The 26,650-nt window shown below is 32.5% G+C and overlaps 1 protein-coding gene across 20 annotated transcripts in view; it reads left to right on the forward strand.

Moving 5' to 3' along the window:
* The window catches only part of BAZ2B (bromodomain adjacent to zinc finger domain 2B), a 281,281-nt gene that overhangs the window by 149,025 nt on the left and 105,606 nt on the right, over positions 1-26,650 (forward strand). For all 20 annotated transcript variants that reach the window (XM_016152832.2, XM_016152831.2, XM_016152842.2 and 17 more), the window contains one exon: positions 13,892-14,039. In XM_016152832.2, the coding sequence (XP_016008318.2) occupies positions 13,895-14,039 (145 nt within the window). In that variant the 5' untranslated portion in view covers positions 13,892-13,894. The remainder of the gene's footprint in view (positions 1-13,891; positions 14,040-26,650) is intronic.

Raw genomic sequence — 26,650 nt, forward strand, 5'->3', positions numbered from 1 at the left:
GACTGGTTCCCCAGAGTAGGTAATACATGAAATATATAGGAATTTGGCAGGGAATAGGGGAAAGACATGTGAGGGACAGTGAACGTGTACCAATACATAGTATGAATACAGGGGAGACCATAGTATATTTGCGGAATGGCAAGAAGTTTGGTCACTTAGTGTATGAGAAGAGAGCAAGACCAAAGAGGATGTCAGAGGCCTCATTAAGAAGAGCTCTTTATGCCAATAGAGGACCTGGGATTTTGTCATACCTGTGATACAGAGATACTGAAGATTTTAAGTAGGAGAGTGGCAGGATCAGATTTGTTTTTTTTGTTTGTTTGTTTTTTAAATAGTGTTACTGTGGCTGTGTGGGGGAAGATTGGAGAAAAAGAGAAGCAGAGAGACCCCTTAGAAGTCCATTGCAGTATTTCCAGTAAGAACTGATATAGGATTGTACTAAGATGATGGTAGGAATAGATAGAAGATACTTAGGAAATAGAACCAGCAGAAGATGGTGAATAGTATATGTGTTCTAGAATCTCAGTCTTATTTAGCTCTATTAAATCCTTCTATCATAAAAATCTAGCTTGTCATGTGACTATTAGAATGAAGTTGGAAAACAAGTCTTCTAAGTACTTAGGAATTTATAACGTTGGATAAATTTGTAAGTTCCCAAACTAAATTAATATTGCTCTAGCAAGTTAAATAAATAAATATACACACACATATGTGTATGTATAACATATATGGAATTGCAAAATTAACTAAATGGGTAGGTGCCTGAGAGATTTGATTAGTGACACATGAAAGATCATATTAGGAACATTCTATAGTTAGTCTTGGATATGGAGACTAGAATTGAGAATACTGACTTTAAAATTTCAGTAGAGAATGCATTAAGTCTATAGCATTCTGTTAACATGAGATCCAAATATTCTTTTATAATATAACAGCTTTATGGACATATAATTTACATACCATGCAGTTCACCCATTTATAGTATACAATCCAGTTTTTAGTGTTTTCACAGAGTTATGCCGCCATTATCACAATTAAATACTTTCATCATTTTTGTCCCCAGATTACCAGTACCCATTAGCAGGCGCTTCCCATTTTTCTTCTACTTTCCCATAACCAAAGGCAGCCACTAATCTACCTTCTGTGTCTATAGATTTGCCTTTTCTGGACATTTAATATAAATGGAATCGTGCATTATATGGTAATTTGTGACTGGTTTCTTTCATTCAGCATAATGTTTTCAAAGTTCTTCAATGTTTGTAGCATGTATCAACACTCTAATCCTTTTTATTGCTGAATCGTATGGGTATAGCACATTGTACTTATCTATCAGTGGATTGTCATTTGGGTTATTGCCATATTCGTGTACAAGTTTTTGTGTGCATGTATGTTTTTATTTCTCTTGGGAATATGTTTAGGAAAAGAATTGCTGGGTCATATGATGACTCGGTGTTTAGTCTTTTGAGGAAACCAAATATTCTTAATTATCAAACATTTGAAGTGGAATATGTAAATGAGCATTTAAAATACAGACAAGGTATATGGTTCTATCATTAATCTGCATTATTTTAGTAATAGGGAAGCTATTCTTAAGATACTTAAAAACATTTTTATCATCTCGGTGTTCATTTTTAGAATGATTTTGTTATTGAGTTGGTACTTTGTTTTACTCTGCAGAAATACTCAAAAAAATTGGCTCAGTTATGTTCATTAAATCATTGTATTTAACTGTTAATTGTTTTCATGTATTTAGTGCAGGTCATGTCAAGATACATTTAGGATGTATGCTTAGGGCCTCGCATTGTGAAGGTAGACAGTTAAATTCTTTCTGAGCAGTGTTATACAGGGACAGGGGGTCTTGAATCTTCCAAATAAAAACTACAAATAAGATATTAATATATGGGCCTGTCAGTACACAATAAGACATGGACAAATTCTATTCAATTCAGAAAATAATAAGAAATTAGGAAAGTGGAAGAGACATATTTGAAAAGATAATTTAGTATATTATTTGACTAAATTTTATGGTTAAGAGAATGGTGGAGGGAATTATTGTAACTAGTTGTGAATTTTTGGATATTTTCAATGTCATAAAAGAGAAAACTTCATCCCTAAATTACTAAAAAAAGCGTTATAATTTGAACAAAATTAATTTTTTGAATAATGGAAGTTATAAAATTATGTATGAACTTCTCAGGAAAATCAGTTTTACTATTTGGTTATGTAAAAACGAACCTGAAAATGTCACTGTTATCTAAAACAAAACTTTAAATTATATTATTAGCTACAGCTAAATTAATGGTAACGCTCCTTTGAGAGGCAGATTGACAGAGGATGGCCTAATGTACTTCCTGAATATCTATTCACATCCACCTATGAAAGAAATCTGCTTGGAAGTGAAAATGCTCTTGACATTTTTAACTTATTTTTTTCTCACATTTAACTTACAAAAGAAATAATATTGACTTTTAATGAGCTGTTTTCCCACTCTTGTGTACTCAATTTGAAGAAATTAAGATGCTTTCTTCTGAATGCTGGCCAAACAGAAAAGAACAAAATATCAAGCAGGGAGTGTGCTAGGCATTCTTTTTACAATAGCTCTTTGAAGCAGGTGTAGTTAACCCCATTTTACTGATTGAGAAACTAAGACTCAACAAACATACTGGCTTTGTGTTGAATAATACAGTGGATTCATAAAACAAATACAGAGCAGTAAAAAGTCAATGTAATTAGTAGCTTCCTGGGTAGAAACTAAAGGGCTCTCTGTATTTCAAAGATGGGAAGTTGTGGCTCAGGATTAGTCAGATAGAGCTTGATGATATGTGTTAGAAAGTTTCCCGCCAGTCCATTTGAGTTGCAGGTAACAATAACCCACTAAAAAACTGAAAGGATAGATTTGGAAGGATTGAGAGGTCTCAGGGAATATAAGAAAATAAAAAAGCCACATCCAAGGGGAAGACCTGAGATTAGCCACACTCTCATCTTCTCTCTTTCAGGACTTCTCAGCTTCTTTGTACATCTGCTCTTCCAATATTTTTTCCAACTTTTTAAAAAAATTTGTATATTCTTAGGACCACAGCCTTTATGATCTCCCACTTTGCAACAAGTCACCCTGTTTCTATTAGTTAAAATGTCTATGTCAGAGAGAATCTGATTATATCATAGCGTCTTTTAGAGGCAGCTAGTATTTGTCACAGATTTATGGCTAGCCATCATTTCCTTGGGTTATGTCTGTTTCACACAGCTTTGACTACAGGAGTAGTCCTGTGACCCACTGTTGAGGGTCAAGGATTACCTCAACAGCAAGGAATCTATCTGGCAGATTAGGCAGTCTAAATAGAGAAAGCTTGAGTAAAGCACAGGGAAAGCACAGAGGGGTGTGGACTATTGTACATTGAGGATGGGGGTAAAGGGCAGAATTTTACTTTCATGAAGACACATCATTTAAAAATTACTTCAAGGCAAAGATCTTTTTTTTTTTCCTGGTAATCTAGTCTATCAGTGATGCTGTATGTCTCCAAAATCTTAGTTTCCCTCCTTCCCGACCTTCTTCCCTTGCTTTGCTCCCTCCTGCCTCTTCTCTTCCCCCAGCTCTTCTTTCCCAATACTTCTTCTCTCATCTTGTCATAAAGATAAGGGGACATTGGAAAAAATTCTCAATTATCTCAGGGTTAAGAGGTTCTGGTGTTCTGGAATACAGCAAAAGTAAAGGACAGTGGCGCCAGCCAGTCTCCATCCCAGCGAGTTTTCTAGCAGAATCATAGATGTATGTATTAGATTGGATGCCATCCCCTCAGGCCAACATTTTATATAAGCATGTGAGCCTCCTGGGCTCGATCAGCTGCCTCTGTGCTGGGCCCTGGGACAGGTGGGCCCTTGGGCAAAGCCCATTAAGAACATTTTATCAGATCACTACAGTCTTAGGGGTTCTTCAGATGTGAGCCCTGTCGGTTTTCAAAGTTAGATGTTTGGGGCTCTTCTTTCACGTGTATCTCATAAAAGTTAGAATGTGGGGTTTAAACCCTTCACTCCTCATGAAGAAGATCTGGGTTTTCAGTTCCCTCCTGGTTGTGGGTCACCTCAACCAGGAGGGGGTTTATGGCATGTTTGTTTTCCAGCCTCTCCTACTACTTCGGTGTGGTTTTCTTTTTGTTGCCTGATGTGTAGTCGTCACTCAGTGAGCCTTTATGTTTTTTTGAGTGGGAGTTGTTTCATATGTAGTTGTAGACTTAGTATGTGCCGGGAGGTTCAGGATCTTCCTGTCTCATCACCATGAATCAGAACTACCTGGAGATTATTTTGAAAAGTAATATCTAGCAATAACAAATCTTTAGAACTCTATCTTTTTAAAAAATTATTTAACGGTCATTAATACAAGTACATCCTAAATCACTCAAGAGGTAGAAGATATATAATGAAAAATAATTTCCGCATCTTAGATTCCCATTCCCCAGTCACTTTACCTAAAAGTAAACACAGTTACAAGTTTCATATATATTTTTCCAGAAATATTCTGAGAATACAAACATAATATATTCCCCTCTTTTTTAATCACACAAAAGATCTTGCTGTTTTTATTCCTCTTTGCTTCACTCTTTTCATTTGACAAATTAGCTTTGTATAAATCTACCTCATTCTTTTGTAACAGCCGTATAATATTCTATTAAAGAAATGTACCATAATAATTCCTTCCTGATGGAATTTTTTGTTTTTGAAGTCTTTTGCAATTAATAGGTGGTAATAAATATCCTTTACATATGTCTTTACCCATATGTGTAGATTTATTTTTTGAATAAATTAAAGACTTGATCAGGGGAGAGTAATAATATTAGAAACACAAACCTAATTTTATGATGGCCAGGACAAAATTATCGTTACATGGCATTCATAAGCTCTTACCCTCATTTTGTTCTTTAAGAAATGTGTTATTTCCCTGTTATGGAAGCACTGCTTCTTGATTGAAAGGGAGTTTATTCTAGTTCATCTGATATGTAATTTTGAGTATCTTTCCTTGGCTTCTGAGTGTATGTAAACATCTTATATAGAGTAACATGATTTCTCTTTGTTACTCTACTTTGTTTTCTCAGTCTGTTGTTGTGCATTGGCCTCAGTTATTATCCATTAATGTCTGCGAAATTCCAGTTAATTTTAATTGTTTCCTTTAGTTTAAGCAAAGCTTTAAGTCTTTTTACTTGTCTTGCATTTGTAGGAAAAAAAGATCATTAACCAGCCTCTCTCTTTTTACCCTCCTAACCTGGGTATCCTTGTTAGAAATTTCTAATTCTAGTCAATAGTGAAATTCATAGATTCTGCCTGTGGTTTAGTTGATTCATACATGGTAAATCTTGCTCAGATCTTCCTTTAATATTCTTGCATACCTTTTCTTATATCTTAGGATAACCTCTTCCTCACAGATATCTCACTGCAAGAGCATACTTAACCATTTGGATGAAAAAGAATTCTCCCCGAATAGATATTTATCGAGCAGTATGAAAATCAGTGCTTTACTCTTGGATAATTTTCTCATCATAAAGTTTCTTGAGATATAAATAAGACAAAAATAAATCTTTAAAAGATTTAACGATAATCTATAATTTAGCATGATACACATTTGGAGATAGAACTATGGCAATGAAAGGGAGGATAAGAAAAAAGTAATATTAAATTGTTATATATTTTAATGGAATGTGAAGGATTTTTGTTTGTTTTTTTTTTACCATCGACTTGGTAAAACTCAGATAAGGACTTGAAGTTTAGTTTAATTTGATCCTATCGTTTTTCAGATAAGGAATCTACTATATAGAGGTGTCTGAGACTTGCTCCAAATCACAGGCTGCATGCAATACAGGGTACCTGATTGCCTGCCCACTTTCGTTTGGAGATGTAATTGTTTGACTGCTTACAATGGTAGTTAAAATGTGTTAAGGAGTAAAGTAAATTTATCCAATTTATATATTCATATTTAAAACCACAATATACCATACATAATGCCTTCAAATAACTATTTTTAAATGTAGGAAAATAAAAAAATTTAATAGAATTATTAAACTTTGGAACTTAATTCAGAGAATAATTTTATTTGTTGTCTAATAAGTTCTGCCTCAAATCTTATTTCTCAGAATCCTTTAACAGAGTAATTTTTATTTGTTTCTTGGTTTTTTTCTTTTGTTTTGCTTCTTAATATTTTGAAGTATTATTTGTCAAAATGGTCAGTTGCCTAGAAATTATCTAAAGAAATAGTTATATAAAAACCTTTGTCAGAACTTTCAGAAAATAATGGACTTGTAAAATCTCTACTGTTGTCCTGCTAAACCGAAAGAAGCGACACAGTGACCATCTGATATCCTTTCTAATTATTGTTTTTCACTTGAAGTTACATTGTAAGGAAAATTAAAGGTTCACCGAATCGATTTATGTGCTTTGAACTCTCACAAAGAATTTTTGGTATTGCTAGCAAAGATAAAGACACTCTTTCTTAAGAAAGTCCTTCCAGGAGAAATATCTAAGTCTATTTTATGTTTACTTTCTGAATCCGCAGTCTATTCTATAGCTATGCTTTCAATAGTAAAGGAATCATGTAACTGAAATATTGGCAGCTGATCATTTTTATATGTCTTAGCCAATAAGTCTTGCCCTTCCATATTTGCACCTATCTGGGCTTACACCTAGCAGCTGTCAGTGTTCATAGATTCTATGATTACACATAAAAGAACATTTGATATGCATGCATTTGAACAGTATTATCATTAACAACTGATCATTGCATTTTTTTGGAGTATAGAAAATCATCGTGCAGAGTTGTTTGTATTTCTGATTTTTGTTTATTCTCGAATTGTTACAGGTAAATATTATCTTAGTAAAATATAGCAAGTTCATGTTACCGAGTATGAATGAGCATTATGATATGTGTTGTGTATCATATATTATCAGGTTTAAATAATTAGGGCAAAATGTAAAATTTATAGACTCTAGAAGTGAGCTGATACAAAAGATAGGTTGAATATAATTTTCTCATTTATTGCAATGGTACTAAATCAGCTTGAATCATTTTATTGTAACAGTTATATAGCATTACTACTTGACAGAAAGTTTTGGTTAATTGAATTGCAAGTAATACAGGTTTTTATACTTTTGATCAGGATTTCTAAACCTTAGCAGTACTGATATTTTGGGTCAGGTAATCTCTCTGTGGGATGTCCTGGGCATTGCAGAGTGTTTAGCAGCATTCTTGGACTCTTATATATGCAACCCCATTAGCGTCCTTTCAGTTGTGACAATCAAAATATCTCAGACATTGCCACATGTTTCCTAGTGGATGAAGTGGGTCTTACAAAGTCACCTCTGGTTGAGGACTACTATTTTAGAACATGGGAAGGATCTATAATGACTTAAATTATTCATAATTCCTTCATCATCTTCTGCACATTTTTTCCTGTTGTTCACATTGACAAATTTATTTTTTACTGTAGTGTACATGTTAATTTTCAGTTGCTGTAATCTTGATCCTATCTGGTTAACTTATAAAGAGTTCTGAAGTTATATATTAGAAAGTATACTTTTATAAAGGCCTTAAGGTAAAAGATATATAAATATAAATATATAAATATATAAATATATATATATATATATATATATATATATATATATATATATATATATATAAATACACACACACACACCAATTGATATTCTTCCATAGATGAGTGTGTTGTGGGTTGGGGAGTCATGTTACTATATTTTGTCCATTTTGATCTTATGGTGTCTAGGCCATTTTTGACCCAATAGAGTCAGTTGTTTGCGGTTTGGAATTTAAGATGAAAGTGGTATTCCTAACACATAGTGTCAGAATGAGAGTCTATTACAGATCTGTTAGTATCAGATCTGTATGCTCTGGCCATAACAGAAATCTGGGACTAAATGGTTCTTGGATGTCTGAACTGTCTTTATTTTAATGAAAACATTTTTTCTTAAATAATCTGAGTAAACAGGTTTCTTCCAATTTTTATGCAATATGCTTCAATAATGATTTTTGATCATAGAATGATTATATTTTTTCAACTGAAAATTAATGTATTAATTTTTCATCTATATTTGTGTTGTAGCTTATTTCAAAAGTTTCAAAGTAGAACATGCTAAAACACCCTTATTTTGAAAGTTTCATTGGTACTATACAATTCTAAGTCATTTATTTTTAATTCTGAACTCAAAAATCTGGCTAAAAAAGTATATTAACATGCCAAGCATATACATAACCTATAAATAGATATGATGCTGAAATATTTACTTGAAATGAATAATCTAAAAATATCTTAAGATTTTTTTTTACTGCCATACAGACACATGGCTAATTATATACACAGATGTTCACTTATTAAAAACAATAGCTGACAATTATTGAATGCTAGGTACTCAGCACTTTACATGAAATGATTATTTCATTTAATTCTCCTAACTACATTTTCATATTACTCATGAAGAAGTTTAAAGTTCACTGAAGTTACATAGTTTATGCAACATAATAGCTAATAAGATGAAGACACAGTTTTTGAACCCAGATTACACCTATTATCAAATGTCTTGCTGACATAATGTAATCTGTATCTTCATTTCCACTGTTAGGTTTATACTCTTCAACCCCAATGCATATGTATTTTTTGAGTATTTACTGTGTGCCAGAATGTTTGCAGTTTTTTGTTTCTCTTTACCTCTTATTTTGAAATACTATTAGACTTAAACAGTTGCAAAAGAAATATAGAGCACACACATTTTTTTCCAGATGCCCCTAATTTTAATAATTTATATAACCATAATACAATTATCAAAATTATAAAAATCAAAAAATTACCATTACCATTATTATAAACTACAGATCTTACATGAATTACACCAGTTTTTCAATTAATGGAAAATTTTTCCATATGATTTTTCTGTTCCAAAATCCATCCTAAGATCCCACATCACATTTAATTGTTGTCTCTTCTTAGTGTTCAACATATGATAGTTGCTCAGTCTTTCCTTTTCTTTCATGACCTTGACGCTTGATGAATACTAGTCAGTTATTTTGTATTTGGTCTCTCAGTTTGGGTTTGTTTGATGTTTTCTCATTATTTGACTGAGGTTATATGTCATTGGGAAGAATGTTGCGGAGGTGATATGCCCTTCTAAAGATATCAGAAGATAAATGATGTCCCTATGTTTGATTACAGGTTTTATAGTTTCTCCACTGTGAAGTTACTCTTTTGCTCTTTTTAATTAGTAAATATTTTGTAGGAGATACTTTGTATCTTATGTACATATCTTGTTTCTCATACTTTCACTTACTGTATTTGACATTCCTTGCTGCACATGTATTTTAAACCTTTGACTAGTTCTTACAGTTTAGTAAGCCAATGATTGTTTTGTGGCTTATTCCCAATGACAAATGCATTGCCTGCTTACTTTTAACTTTCAAGTTGATGGCTAGGATTTATTCCAGTTCTATGCTTATGCTTTGGCAGAGGACGATAATAAATAAAATGTGAATTTGGTAATATTAACTTAAAAAGGAAAATTTGAAAAGTCTATCCTTGTTAATTCAAGCATAACATTCCTAATTCTAGAGTAACAAAGTCTGGAGTAGATTTGTTATATTTAAAATGAAAAGAAGGATATGTATACAGTGAACATGGACTAATTGACCAAATTTGGGGTTATTACAACTAAGAAATACCTATTAGAACATGAAAAAAATATTTAAAACTTAGGTCCAGTGTGAAAGAAGAGGACTTTACATGCAAGGAGAATACTCAGCTGCCTAAGAGAGCATACTGGCTAAAAATACATAAGATCAAAATAGTTGAAATAATATATGAATAATGTATGAATACAACTTCTAAGGAAAATGGGTGCATAAGCATATTTTTTTAAAAAAAATTAAGCCCCTTCCCACTTAAATTAACAAAAGGATCCAAGAATAAAAGAAAAAATTGCACTTTCACTGCAACTAAAATAGGCCCCATACCTTATACTACTAGCTCTAGTTCTACTTTTTCTTATTAGCATATTTACATTTTCTTTTCTTTTTAAACAATGTTATAATAACCTATTGGTACTTTATTTCTACAGAATAGATTCTCAAAAGTACATTGTACATCAAATGTATGTAATCGCCAATGAGCAATATGTGGAGCCCACCCATTTTGCCTTCTGAGTTTTCTTTCCTTTAGTCTTGAATCAAGTTAGAGCAACAGAAAAAAATATACATAGAATTTATAACTTATTATCCAATAAAAAAATGACTATTATTTATTGAGCTCTTATAAGCCAAGTACTGAGCTAATGTGCTTACCTATAATTTATCACTAAATTATGACTATGTAGTACAAAGTCAAGTTTTTAAAAAACATCTTTTTTTTTTAATTTTATTTTATTAGTTTCATGTATACAGTACATTTGTTAGACATTTATGTAGTTTGTAAAACGATCCCCTAATTGCTCTTTCTCTCCCCTGATCTATACCTAACCAATGCACTAATGCTAATGCATTCCCTATGCTGTGCTGCTCATCCCTGTGACCATCTATTATCAACTACTATTTTGTACTTCTTTAACCCTTCACCTCATTTTCCCAGCCCCCAACTCCCCCTCTCTGCCGTCCATCACCAGATTATCCTCTATATTTGCGAGAGTCTGTTTTTGACTAGTTTGTTCTTTTTGTTCCTCAGAGTCTGCATATAAGTGAAATCATGGGGTATTTTTCTTTCTCTGTCTGACTTATTTCACTCAGCATAATAACCTCTAGGTCCATGCACATTGTTGCAAATGGTAGAATTTCATTTTTTTTAATGGCTGAGTAGTATTCCATTACATATGTGAACCATAACTTCTTTATTCAGTCATCTGTTGATGGTCATTTAGGTTGCTTCCATTTCTTGGCTATTGTAAATTGTGCTGCCATGAATATTGGTGTGCACAGATCTTTATGAATTATTGTTTTGATTTTCTTTGGATAAATACTCAGAATTGTAATTGCTGGGTCAAAAAGTGTATCTATTTTTATTTTTTTAAGAAAACTCCAGACTTTTCCATAGTAGTTGTATCAATATGCAATCCCACCAATAGTGTATGAGGGTTCCCTGCATCCTCACCAGCACTTGCTGTTCTTTGATTTATTGATAATAGCCATTCTGACAGGTGTGACGTGATATCTCATTGTGGTTTTAATTTGCATTTCTCTGATAATTAGTGACCTTGAGCATCTTTTCATATGTCTGTTGGCCATCTGTATTTCCACTTTTGAGAAATCTATTCACGTCTTCTACCCATTTTTTAAATTGTGTTGTTTGTTTTTATAGTTGAATTGTATGATTTCTTTATATGTTTTGGATATTAACCTCTTACCAGATGTATCATTAGCGAATATGTTTTCCCAATCAGTTATCTTTTTGTTTTGTTGATGGTTTCCTTTGCTGTACGAAAACATTTTAGTTCTATGTAGTCCCATTTGTTTATTTTTTCGTTTGTTTCCCTTTGCCTGAGGAGATATATCCAAAAAGAAATTACTGTTAGCAACGTCAGAGAGTTTACTGCCTATGTTTTCTTCTAGAAGTTTAACAGTTTCAGGTCTTACGTTTAAGACTTGAATTCATTTTGAGTCTATTTTTGTATATGGTATAAGATGGTCCAGCTTCTTCTTTTTGCATGTATCTGTCCAATTTTCCCAACACCATTTATTGATGAGACTGTCTTTGCCTCCTTTGTCATATATTAAGTGAGCATATGGGCGTGGATTTATTTCTAGGCTCTCTATTCTTTTCCATTGATCTATTTGTCTGTTTTGTGCCAGTACCATACTGTTTTGGTTACTGTAGCCTTGTAATATAGTTTGATATCAGGTAGCGTGATACCTCCAACATTTTTCTTCTTTCTCAAGATTGCTGTGGCTATTTGGGGTCTTTTATGGTTTCATATAAATTTTAGGATTATTTGTTCAAGCTCTTTGAAAAATGCTATTGGTATTTTGATAAGGATTGCATTACAAATTTCCTTTTGTTATTTTTAAATATTAATACATTTATATAGCATATTTGAGAATTTTTTGAGACAATGAGGTTATCGGCTATAAATTTTTAAAAAGTCTTTTTCTGTAAACTAGGTAAAGAAGCCATATTTTTTGTGTTTAGTGAAATGAGACATTGGTGAAAATAGTTTGTAGAGAAAGATGTCAGTTATAGGCCTTGCATTCAGACAGCCACATGTCTCAAAGCTCATTAGTTAATGTTTAATGTCCCAAAACCTGCCCTTTAAGCATTAGTTCCATGTAGCCGTCATTACTAACTATGCCTTTCCATGATGAATGCTAATAAAGGATATGAAAAGTTCTGTAAGAATATGGCCACACTCATTACAGCAGCACCATCACCTATGGAGGTGATTGACAGCAATTCCAGAATATGAAGTTTTTAAATTGCATTTGATTAGAAAACTCATTGAAATTGTCTTATTAATAATGATGCTTTCTGCCAACCTGAGATTACCTTTACTATATGTATTTATCTCATGAAAAAAAAATCATCTACATACTGTATGCATTCAAACAACATTTAAATATTAACCCTGCACTATTTTAATTGGTCATTACTTTTAAATGAAATCAAATTGTTTTTCTTAGAAAATATATAGTAATTATATGAATTGGCTATAGAATTCCCTACAGAAATCTTTTTATGGTTAAATTATTTAAATGGTAAAAGTTTATTCATGGCTGATGATAAGTTTATAGGTGAGCAGTATCTTTTTTTGTTTCTTCTTATAGGTTGTATAGTCTTTAAAGCAACTGTGAACTTCATGGTTGCCTTGTTTAATTGCGGGATTAGTGTATGCAGAGACTATTAAAATGATTATGACCTATTCTAGATTTAAAATATTTGTTGAGATGTAATAGCATATAACACTATACTAGTTTCAGGTATACACATAACGATAGGATATTTTATAGATTGTGAAGTGCTCACCACAGTAAGTCTAATTAACATCCATCGTCACACAGTTACAGTTCTTTTTCTTGTGATGACAACTTTTAAGATCTACACTTTTATCTACTTTTAAATGTACAATACAGTATTATTAACAGTAGTCACCCTGCTCTACATTCTATTCCATGACATTTATTTTAGAAGTGGAAATTTATCTTTTGATGCCCTTCTCCCATTTCTATTCTAGATTTTCTATATCAACATAAACTATTACAATAAGACCAATGTAAAATTGTACCCCAAATAACTAAGCAAATAAATGAAGATGCTTAGAAGTGATTCATTCATTATAAATCAGTCGTACTAAGGCCATTTTGAAACTATAGTCCAAACTTGACTCCAGTAAAAACTCTAAAATGTATTTATCTTTTTGTGGGGACTCACTGTAGTGGGGATTACTAGGTCAGATTCTTGTATTTTTAAGACTTACAAGCATATTTCTATCTGGATTTAAATGACAAGGTTACAGTCCATTTAAATGTGGTGTTATATTTTTGATTTACTAAGGCAATGTAGGTATTATGTTGTAACTGAATAGGTGATAAGGTGATTTAGGAAGAATAACAAGTAAGGTTATGGCAACACACATTTTTGTGAAATTACTATATTCAAATCACTATTAATTTTTTATGTATAAGAAAACTATGCAAGTTTATTAGAAGAGGATTTGTTACACTTAACATTAAACTTACTTCAGAAATTGGTATTTTTAATTATATTGCTTTTATTTTTCCCATATTTTATCTTTCTGAAGAACATATATTCTAAACTTATTTCATATTTTTTAAAAGTATGCCTAAAAGCTTGACTTATGGTTAATTCTTTTAAGTAATTTCACTATTTAATACTAAGAATTAACATTTTTCTCCCATTTATAGATAATGGAGTCTGGAGAACGGTTACCATCTTCAACAGCCTCCTCTACTATACCAACTTCATCTTCTATACCTTCTGTGGCTTCATCGGTTTCAAAAGGCGGCCTTTCCACTGGAGCTGCTTCACTTAGCTCTACAATCAACCCATGTGGTGAATGCCCTTTATTAACTCAGTTTTAGAATGCCTACCTTTTCCTAATTTGTGTTTATAGTTTTTATTGAGCTCTGAATAAACTGTTCTCATTACCTCTGTTGACCTGTTGAACAATGGTTAGATCTTTACTCAGCATCTAGTGTTTCCTTTTTTAAGGATTTTATTAACATACTGGAGTAGCACTAGTTATTCCAGTCTTTTCATGCTTATTAGAAGTTATCTTTGTGAGTTTCATATTAGTGTCACTATTTCAATTAATACATTAATACATGCAAAGTCTTTTTAAAACAATAGGCCCATGAAGGAGTGAAGAAATACAAAGGAATCTTTGATGGTCAGAGTAGGTATCAGTGCTATAAACTCTTTGCCCTAGATATGCATTTGAAATGACCCCCAAACTCTGCAGTTCACAAATGTATACTAAGGCAGATCATTTACTTTATGGAAAAAATTTTAAAAGTTTAAAGTATGACAGGTTTCTCTTAAACCTAAGCATCATAAATGATGTTTATATTGCTGCAGAGAGGTTTATTTCAGAAGTGAAAATATCCCCAATTTTGATTAATTATGTAGAAGGTATTTTTAATTACCACCCAAAATCACTGTTTGTCAAAACACGGATTTGGTAGAATACATTCCCCCTCCCCCGCCCCACCTTTTTTTTGAACACCTATACTTGACTAATTCATTCCTTTATCACTAGGAAGCTTTTTAATCTTAAACTGTTTTAATCTTATAGACTATTTTATATGTTTATAAGTAGTAGAAGTAAATGATATTTCACTTTTTCAAATTAGATTTGTAATTTTGGATAAACGAAATGCATAAATATGGAATGTTTGCTAACAAAATACCCTATTGTCAAATATATATTTAATTACTTAGATTTTTTAATTAATGGAATAATAACAAGAAGGATATAATTTTGTCTTATCAGAAAAATTTTCTAAAATTTCTTAGCAATTACATAATAAAATAGTATTACATTAAAAATTAATAAAATCCCTGTTTTCTTGCACTCTGCACAATCTTGGTTAAGTTATTTAATAACTTCATTCACACTTCTCGTACATATAAAATGATGACTATACATAAATGATGAATGCCTTTGATGGTAGGCCGTGTTCAGAAAAGATGATGCCACCCCTGGCATTTTACTTTGTTAGTCTGTCCAAATGACTACGCACTGTAATTTTGTAATTTTTTTCTTGCTTTTTATAACTCTTTCTGAATGAGATTTTAATATACATAATGTTTCTAGAGAAATATTCTTTTTTTATATTGAAGATTTCAATAATATCTGAGTACAGAACCTTGAATTTCTTGGACACTTTGCTATCACTTATTTCTCATTTAGTTCTGAATTAGTGACTCTTAAATTGTTTACTATTCTGATTAGTCACATCTTGGGCACTGTTTTGTTTTGTTTTGTTTTTTGTTAGTGCTAGTTGGGATTTGCAGAAGGGGTGGGGTATGCTGAATTGCTGAAGAACATTAGAAATTTTCTTGTCTAGAAAGGAATAAGTTTTTATTTATTTTCCAATTTAAAAAAGGTCATACAGAGTTTATGTTGAAATGCTTACATTGAATGAAAATATAGTTTATTTCTATATTTATTCTGAAATTATATTCATGTAAACACATTGTGCTTTTAGTACCTATAGCATGAGATTTTTTACTTTCTAGGAAAGTGATTTTTAGTTTTTAACTTTCACAGTATTGTGGTCTTAGTTTAAAGTCAAGCCTTGTATTAACTTATAACACATAGATTACTTAAGAGAATGCTCAGTTGTCCTGCATAATTCAGTTTATATTTTCTGTCTTTTGTTTGATTCATTATTTTTGTCCTATTCATTATGTGATAATTCTCTGCATTTTAACAAAATCATAGAGCGGTAATGGACCTGGCCTCTTTATCTTGAACAATTTAAATCTCTTCAACTTTTTTGATGTACAGAGATAACAAAGCAGAATTTTTTTCTTTGAAATGTGAAAACTCGGCAGGTCTTTAATGGACCCTTTGAGGACATTCTGTTGTTTTAAAGAGTTATTTTAAGTGACCATTCTCTGTCATCTTCATTAATGGCATTTCTATAGGAATTCCTCTGAGTTACAAAGGATGTAATTCAAATTTGCTTTCAAAGTTTGACTGATCAACTGATTTCTTTTGAATCAATACCTTGTCAGGATTTGGGATTATACCTACCTACAAGTTAGCCTGTTCCTATTATAGATACTGCCAGAAGACATGAGACTCTTGGGTCAGAGATTTCATTACTTATGGCACAGCAAATAGCATGAGCATCATGTTGGCATTGACTCCCTATGCTTCCCAAGTCCCACAGAGGCCACACAGAAGAGCCTCCATTAGATCTTATTAATGCATTTGGTTTGTATCACAAATAAGGAATACTGCGCTGGGGGAATCCACTGCTTTTATAGTAAATGAAAACAAACTCACTCTTTGTCTGGAAGGAGATGTTACCTCATCCTTTAAGGGTGACCATTGCAAATGCAGTCCTGAGAAATGGCTTGGTTAAACAGTGGTCTAAGCCTTGCTGTCTTGGCATGTCCAGCAATAATATGTAGGGACTTTGGAGGATTGCCTTTCACAATACACCTTTCAATTTATTACAGTAACTTGGGTAGAAAATAGCACTGCAATAAAGATTGATTAATCTAAGGTCATCTGCTTATATGTGTTTTTTTGGTCTTATCAGAATATAACAATACAATATTTCTTTTCTCATTAAGGTATGATTTTTAAAAAATAACTTGCCTACTTCTAAAATATGATTTGGGACAGCTTTCTATAAATATATTAGCACAATAAACAAAATGACTAAAATATCAAGATAAACTTTGAAAAGTAAAAAGGTGCTAGCTGAAGAAAGCCACTGATAATGAACAGAAAACTTAATAACCTAGCTGCAGAGAATAAAAGGAAAACATAATGGGATACATGCCTCACATCCCAGTGCTATAAGCGTATCAGTTCCTCAGAAAAAACAACAAACAAACTTTTTCTGTCTCTGAGTTAGGTCATTTGACCTAATATAAAGATAGAATTTTGAGAAAGTTCAATGATAGGTCAGCTGTGCCATAGACTAGTTGTTTTCAATCTATTTTTTAGTTAGAACCCTTCAAACAAAAATTCATAAAATATTGAATGTATCAAACATAAACTATTTAAAACTTTGTAGTTTAAGCTGGAGTATGCTTGCATTTCTTTTAAAAATTAAAGAGACTGATTTAAATATGTATCTTAGTTGCAAGCCACTTACCTCTCTATACAAGTGTGCTAAATCGTGGTATTTTGAGGGAATGACAAGTTGACCAGGAAGGTTACAACTTAGAGTATGTCTCAGTTTGACAGTGTTTAGCTATGAATAGGAAAACATGACAGATAGACACACCAACCCATGGATAGGCAATCCTAGGGTGGGTAAAGCCATCACCGACCTGCACTCCTTCTAATTTTATACTTTGTCTTCTGAAGGGACTGGGAAGCTTATGTGTATATCTCATGGCTGTAAAAGGGGTGATCCGCCTATAGCACTGTTTTCCAGGAAAGAAGAAGGTAGTACATTCTTATGGGAGATAATGACTGAATTTGGATAAAGCGATGTTGAGACAGAGGAGGAGCCTTGTCCTGACTTGGATAACTCTCCAAGTAATAAGAAATATGTAAGAAAAATAAGTTTTACAGGATAAAAGGCATTGAATTTGAATGGAATATACATCCATTTTTATATCCGCACAATTGTTGTTGGATATTTTGAGTTGTTTCCAACTTTTGCCAATTACATCACGACTATATACATGGATCCTGACACATATAAGCATACTTAATGAAGATGTCTTCAATTTTACAAGTAGTACCAATTTATTTTCCTACCAGTGTGTATTAGAATTTTTGATGTTTATCAGCCATGCTAACACTTGTCGTTGACAGACTTTATGATTTTTGTCAATGGCAAATATGAAGGAGTGTTTTATTGAAGTGACTTTTTATAAGATTTTAGGCTTTTGGATTTCCTCTTTTTTGAAGTGATTATATAGGGCTTTGGTTCATATTTCTCTTGGGTTGTATATCTTTTCATTGTGGATTTGTGAGTTATTTTTGTATTTTTTCATTTCTGTTTGTAGGAGGTGTCTTTCCTCTGTCTGTGATGTGTCTTTTTTTATTCTACATTGTCTTTTGCTCAATAGAACTACAACTTTAAAGTAGTCGGATTTATTAGATTTTATTTATGTTGATGCTTTTTGTCTTGTTTAAGAATCTCTCCTTTACTTCCAAGGTTATGCATATATATTTTTTAAATTTTTACTTACCTCTCATTTAGTATCACTTTGAAAAGTACATGATTATAAATTATCAGGCCAGTTGTGATAGTCTGAATTTAGCTTTTCAGTTTGGGAATTGTATCACTAGTTAGAGTTGTTAGTTGATATATCTAGAGATAACATAAACCAATAAAACTGTTTTAAGCAAAATGAGATTACAGGGAATTAGGTACTTATAAAATTATTGAGGAAAAATTATTGAGGATTTGGCCTCTGTTCCTTTTGAATGACTTCAGAGCATTACTGTTGAACGACCTGTTTCAGGAAACTACTTCTAGTTCAATCAGAACATTATGGTTCTAGCTGGTGGTTCCATGGATCCTACCCCCTCATCTATAATCCAATGATCAGGAACCACTGACAGCTCATGTATACTTACTATAACTCTTCTTTGATATACTATTCTGTGTAGCAGTATAAATTAAATGAAATAGAAATAGAGAATACTTAGCTCAAAATGATGTCTTAAACAATAGCAAATATCATTTCCTTTTTAAAGATTATAAAACACTTTTCAAGGACTTCATTCCTTCTATATAGTATCATTAATTTTTCTCACTTTACTGGATCATGTTCATCAGTATAAAAGCATGTTCTTAGTATCTCCCATCCTAAAAAGCAATATTACCCAAAACTCTTGTTGTACCCCAAATGCTCTTCTGGTTATTATTGCCCTGTTTTCTGCCTTGCTTTATAGCCAAACTTCTCAAAAGGTAGAGCTGCATATGCTTTCTCATTTCCTTGTCTTTGGTGTGTATTTCAACCCATACCAAAGTCACTTTTCTGTCCTTGTCTCACTCAGCTTCTTGGTAGAATGGACACAGTTGACCATTTCCTCCTTGGAAATCATTTTTTGAAAGAGTTTGTATATAATTGGTATTATTTCTTTCCTAAATGTTTGGTAGAATCCACTGAGCTTTGAAGATTTTTTTTTCCTTCCGATTGTTGTTAGAAGATGTTAGATCATAAATTCAACTTTTTAAATATCAATATAAAACTATTCAGATTATTCTTTTCTTCTTGTGTTAGCTTTGGTATTTGATGTCTTTCAAAGAATTCATTTATTTTATCTACGTTGTTGAATTTATGGACTCAAAGTTGTTCTAAGTAGTACTTTATTTTTTGAAAGTCTATAGGATTTATAGTGATGTCCTCTTTTTCATTGTTAATATTAATAATTTGTACTTTTTTTTTCTTTGTGACTAGAGTTTTATCAATTTATTGATCTTTTTGACAAACTAGCTATTGGTTTCATTGATTTTTCTCTATTTTCTATTTCATTAATTTTGTCCCTTTATTATTTCTTTCTATTTTTCTTTGGGTATGATTTCCTCTTCTTTTATACTAATTTCTCAAAAGGAAAGCTTAGATCATTTAAGAACTTTCTCCTTTTCCTATATATCCATTTAATACTATAAATTTCCCTTTTAGGTACTGCTATAGCTGTATCCCACAAATTTTGATAAGTTTTCGTTTTATTATTATTCCAGTAAATATGTTTTCTGTTTTCCTTTGTGAGTTCTTTGACTCATGGGTTGTTTAGACATCAGTAATTTAACATTTAGATTTTTTTATTGATGTCCATTTAAATTACATTGCGGTCAAAAACATAATGGTGATAATCTGTCTTCCCACTGTTGCTTTTTAAGACTGACCGTCTGTTGGTCTCCTTTGTGCCAATGAAGTACTGTGGGTCAGCCAAGCCGAGTACTTAGGTAGAAATGAGCCTCTTTTTTTTTTTTTTTTTTTTTTTTTTTTGGTGGTTTCCTTACTTGTAAGATTAACCTTCTAATCTTTAGCGACTCCGCCAGCTTTGGACTCTGTACTCTGACACTTCAGGCTTTCTGCTGTCTAACCGAATCATGGTGAAGGAATTCATTCAGTTATGTATTAATCAAAATCAACAGATCTGCCGTGTGTAGCCTTGTCTTACAAGAGTAGATTTCTCTGTTCTCCGCTAGCTATTTTGCAGTGTCTCTGGAGTCCTTCCCCATTCATGCACAGTGTTCTTATAGATAGTCATTTGGATAATTTAAACTCTGAATTTGGGTCTCATTCTTTCTAGATTTTCCCTTTAACTTTTCTAGTATTTTCTCAGTCCTGGATTCTGACCTCTGGCATCTTTAGCCAATAAGTCTACTCATGTTTCTTCTACTGTTTTCTGTAGTTGTAGCTGTGAGGTGTAGATGGCATTATTAGACCAAAACACCACAAAGTCACACATTTTACCCTTTCTCATTACCATTTTTCCAGATAAATTCTCCCCTGGCTTTTCTTTGCTTTTGGATATTTCCTGGCTGGCCTCTTTAGTTTGTTGTTGTTGTTGTTATTGTTTTAAACCCAGTTTTTATAATTGTCTTCTATGGATGATTTGTGCAACCACTTTACTACTACTCCACCATGTTCTGATGTTGTTCCTCCTCCTCCCCCTTAGATAATTTTCTTTTCAAAAAAATTTAACAACACTCCAGAGGGTGGCATGTGACCCAATCTGGCCAAATATATTTCCCAGATAGTAGCAATTGGTTAGGGAATAGGCATATGATGCAAATCAGGCTAATCAAGACAAAGAGATTCTATTCTGTGATTTTTACTGGAACTGGTAAGGATGGATACCCTTTATTTTAGTCCCACAAACCTTGGGAGAAAGGACCTATGTGAGGATATAGAACTAAGTGAAGAAAGAGAAATTTGGTCCTGGTAAACTTTCAGTCAGTCTTTATCTAAAAGTAAGCCTTTTCCAAAAGCTTTCGTGTTATGTAAGTCAAATGGTCACTTTTTCTCTATTTTGAATTGGGTGTTTTGTCCTTTTCAACCTAACTGATAATATCTTCTGTGATCTAATCACTGCCTATTTCAAATTAATCTGGTCTGTTCTCATTCTGTCCCATTAACGTTTAGCCTTCCTGACCTTTCACTTCTTCAGTTACAAATATTCTTTCTCAACTCAGGATCTCAAACATGCTCTTTCTCTGCAAGGTCTTCATAAGGCTGATTCTTTCTCATGCTTTGTTTCAAATTAACTATCCTGAGACATTAATTAGAAAAGTCTTCTTTGTTCACAGTATATAGGTAATTATTCCAACTATTATCTATTTTTGCATCTAATATTTTCCTCCATAGTGCTCTTCACAATTTATAATTGTACTTTTGATGTCATTTTGCATGTTTGTACCTTCTTCTACATTTAAAAGGCAGGGACTGTATCAGTTTTATTATTATGTCTCCAGTAAGTGCCTTGCACAAAAATATATGCTCAGGAAACAATCATCGAAGAAAAGAATGGAAGGAGAGAACTTTCAGGACTAGGACTTAAAAATTAGTTGATAAATGAACTCTAATAAGTTTCCTAGGATATGTTATGGTCTGCTCTACCAAAAAAAACTATGCAGATTTTGGTTGGGCTGGGCATTGTGAGCCACTGGGTAAAGAATTTTAACAGATCAGTCGACATTATTGAAGAGGCAGTGAATAAGTAAAACCCCCAAATTCTGAAGTTATTATTTAATTTGAACTTTTTATTTAAGAGATAACCAAGGCTTAAGTTTATAGTCTGTAGAAAATCACCAACCAGATGAGATACGATTGTTTTAAGGGTTTGGGGATAATGCTAAAGTTTTATTTCAGTTTTTTTGAGTATGTATAGTATGAACTACTTTAACATTACTTTGCTTTTTAGTTAAGTCGTCTACATTGTAGATATCTATAAATCATAAATAAAGGCCCTCACATGTTTTTCCCCCCAGTGGGTTTATTTAATGTAGGGCTTGATTACATGGCACCAAATATATTTCGAAATATTATTTTACCTAACTTTTATGAGAACTTTGTAATATTAATTTAGTATTTTAAAGTAACTTAATAAAGAAAGGTAATAACTTCAAACCAATTAAGTACTCCTAAAAATAAACCCATTGTTATGGATTAAATTGTATCTTTCTCCCAAAAAAGTTCTATTGGAGGCTTTAACCCTCTGTTCCTCAGAACAGGACCTACCTAGAGAAAGGGTCATTATAGAGGCAATCAAGGTTAAATGAGGGAATTAAGTCATAATGAGATTGTTAGGATGGGCTCTAAACCAATACAACTGGTATCCTCGTAAAAGGAGGACATTTGGACACAGATGCACAGAGAGAAAGCCATGTGAAGACTGGAAGAATGCCTGAGGTTACCAGAAGCTAGCAGAGAAGCATGGAACAGACAGAGCCTTCCTTAGCACCTTCAGGAAAAGCGTGGCCCTGCCAACACTTTGATTTTAGACACCCAGCCTCTAGAAATATGAGACAACAAATTTCTGTTCTAAGTGACCTAGTTGTAGTACTTTGTTATGGCAGTCCCAGAAAATTAATATTCCCAGAATGTTTTTCAAAGCTAATTTTAATAATTTTTGTTCATTATGGGAAAACAAATATTTTTTTATATATTGAAACATAAGCAAAACAAGATTTAGAATTAGATTGTTTTAACAGTTATTTTTCTGTTCTCTTATTAAAATACATTTATATTTGAATATAGAAATATAGATGTAAAATTGTGGGGTTTTTAGCACTTTCTGAATTCTAAATTCTTCATTAGAACTAACAAAAATACTTATTACAAAAGAGGAACTGTCCTATCTTTTAAGAATAGTCATGTGCCTGAATATTGATACATTATTTGCTAAACTGAATCAAAAGCCCATTCACCATGTTCAATGTTTATAGAGTGGCAGCTTTTGTTCCCAAGGTAACCTAGGCTTTTAATGACTTTTTCCCTAATAAAAAGATTGTCTCAAAGGACAGTAGTAGCTTTACATAGAATTCTGGCAGATACCAACTTAACCAAGTGGTTAAAATTAATATCACCAGTACCACATAGCAGCATCATGGTCCACAGATATGTTGCACCGAAAAGGGCATGTTGGGTGTTCTTTCCAGTAATGAATATATAACCTCTTCTAATCGTGAGAAGGCATTAGACAAACTCACATTGAGAGACATTCTAAAAAATACCTGACCACTACTCTTCAATGTATCAAGGTCTTGAAAGAGAATACTGAGGAACTGTCAAAAATTGGAGAAAATTAGGAAGACACAGCAACTAAATGTAAAGTGAGACCTTGGATTTGATCCTGGGACAGAAAAATGACATAAGTGGAAAAACTAATGCGATCTGAATAAATCCTTTATTTTAGTTAATTAATCAAGGTTTATTTCTTGGTTTTGAAAATTGTTTTTTGTCATGCACGATTTTAACGTAAGATGAGGTTAGGACTCTACTATTTTTTCAACTCTTTTGAGTCTAAAATAATCTCAAAATACATACTTATAAATAAATAAAAATACCTTATTTCTATACCATAAATCTTTCTTAAAATGTAAAAGTTGACTGGCTGAAAACGTTATGAGAATACAGGAATGAAATGAAGATTATTTGGGAGGAAATGTTTTGTCACCATTAACTATAGAATTCTTTCTGTTCTTTAATCAAAAAATTCAAGTTTGTAGAATTTGTATGTTTTGAGTTTCAGAATATTGAGACATTAATCTATTTAAAAATTTTAATGTATGAGCCAGTAATTTGAGCATTTCTTTAACTGTAGTTTTGATGATGTTCATTTTGGTTATTACACTCAGTTATTGCCAGTGCTCATATGGCCTTTATTTGATCGCATTGCTATTTTTGAGGATTTATAGGTTGTATGTGACAGGCTGCCTTTACAATGCTGTAAAATTATGCTTAGAATTTTTAAGAGCTAGAGACAAGATTTTGAAGACAAATTTGTGTAGCAATGAAAGAGTAAAGACCTTTTTAAGCACACAGAAAGCAGCATATGTGAAGTTCTATCATAGTAAGCAGTCTCTCCTTGATTTTTTAAAAGATTAGATTTTTTACTATACTTAATTATTTTATTTTGATTTGTTATCTGCACTTTTCCTAATTGGTAGGAGCTTTGGTCACTGGTAGTTTGGGTTCGAGGCTTTAGTGCAGTATTTATACTATTTTATTCTTTTGGGAGAAAAACTCTTATTTTGTTGTGTCATGAATTTCATTAATATTAATAAAGACACTTGCAGTTACCATGTCTTGTTACTGAGACATCTGCTTTATGTGTAACTGCTTTTAATCTTGTATATATAGATTGGCTAGTAGAATTTGAAAAGCTCTCCTAAAAAGTATCAGTTAATTGTAAGCCAAGAATTTAAGCATTACAGGAGTATATTAATTTTTATTTACAAAATGTGCACATTGTAGTATTTCAGCATTACAGGTGTATGTTTTTATTATACAAAACGTGCACATTGTTACCTGTCACAGTAGAAACTAAAAAGTTGCATTCATAATAGTGAAATAGTATTTGAATGTTAATGTCTATTAATAATTATCATCTTCTAAAAGTATTTTTATTTTATGATATAATTTATCAGTTTGCAAATGTTTTCTCTGAGCAAAATTTAAGAGTTTAAATTATAATAGGTTTTTATTTGGAAGCATCTTCTGATATTAGGTATATTAATGTAGAAAAATAGTTATTTCTCCAGAATTGGAGCAGTCTAATATTCAAATAATTTAATTTTGTAATCATAAGGTTAATAGAGCCACTTTGACTTGTATTTTTTTCATCTAAGAAAATATGCTGCTTCTTTATTAATCTAGAATATGCTTTGTTTTAAATGTAGTTACAGTATTCACTGAGACATCGCTAGTCTGTGATCAAAAATCACTTTATGAACAGTAGCTTGAAATTTCAAGAGAGTTGGAGAAGACTAAGGTCATTGACCTTGAACCAAGGGTACAGTCTAAATAGCACCCTCTGTTGTATATAAAGCCACAACATAGATGGCATTAAATCAGCTTTTGATTACCCAAAGAGCTTTTAGTAACATTGTGAATGTCTTTTATAATTGGAGCAGAGAAAAAACTGAGATGTATTTTTAATCATTTAAAGAATGACTCCTGGTTATTTTAGCCTTTAAAAAAAGAGAGAAAGAATTGAAAACTATCATTTTAGAGCTATCTGCTGCAAGTATTAGGAGACATTGCCCTTAAAACTGATAATTTTGCTTTATGCAGTGTTTTGTAAAAAGTAAAAAGGATTAAGAAGTGACTCTTTCTGTTACCGTTGGGGCAATCTGAACTCCGGCATCGCCCCAGGAACAACACTAGAGAGTCTCCATTCTTGTCACTGCCACAGAGACAATTCCAGCACAGCGTGAGTTATGTAAGGTAGTATTTATTAAAATTCCTTTTTTGAAGGAGATGGGCCATGTGAAGGAAGGCTGTAGCCCTGTGGAATTTGGGAGGTGAAAAGATAAAAGACAGAGTATGCTCCAAGAGAGGAGGGGTTTCTCAGCTAAGAGGGTTGTAACAGTGGAGAAGTGGGAAGGTCTATATTATATTAGGGCCCCGATAGGTGGTTGCAAAGGCCGTTACAAAGGCATTCCTGGGTGATCCATGCCTGGGGTCATTTCTATTGATGCTTGGCTGCTATATAACACTTTTCCTAGTGTACATGTGGTTACCTAGAATTCAGTCTGTTAGAATTAGATTCATGAACTTCTGGGCATAGGAATGATATTAGAATGATGGCTGCGGTTTTGGCCAGGTTAGGGTAGTACCTTCTGCACAAGGGTCTGTAGCCAAATTAAACCAGCTACAGCTTTTATTGCCCTCCAGTCTTTTGTCTCTCAGGATTCAGGACTGATTCTTTAACTGATTCTTTAAGTGGGGTGTCCTTTGAGTGGTTTCTGGGCTCTCTCTGGGCTGGGCTTCTGTTTCTTTGTTCTCCCGTCACTCATGTTTGATTACCTACCTAACATTTCCATCATAACCTTGTATGATAAAAGACATTGTGTCCAGAGGATGTCTAAAGGATGCCCAACTTATCTGTCTGGGAGTTTCAGGGATACTTCTTGAGCAATACAGTTTTAGATAGTTAGGGAAGGATGGATAGGACTATAAAAGGCAAAAGAAGTCCAAGAGCATTTGTATAGGTGGTCTGAAGTAGAAGAAATAATGTGAACAAAAATCCAACAGTGGGAAACATTTGTGAAGTACCTATTATGTTTCAGATTATGCCAGGTATTAAGGATACTGAGATGAGTGAGATTCAGTTTTTGCTTTCAAGGAGCTAAACTTCTAATTTAGATTTCATTCACATAGAAGTGTTAAAACAGTACAAGCATATGAAAAAACTAAGGAAGAAAGTATAATGGGGAAAAAAAGAGATAGTTGGACAAAATTTTGGGGAATGCTTACATCTAGAAAAGAAAAAAGACTAC

The sequence above is a fragment of the Rousettus aegyptiacus genome, unplaced genomic scaffold (genome assembly GCF_014176215.1).
Source record: "Rousettus aegyptiacus isolate mRouAeg1 unplaced genomic scaffold, mRouAeg1.p scaffold_m13_p_2, whole genome shotgun sequence".
Lineage (NCBI taxonomy): Eukaryota > Metazoa > Chordata > Mammalia > Chiroptera > Pteropodidae > Rousettus > Rousettus aegyptiacus.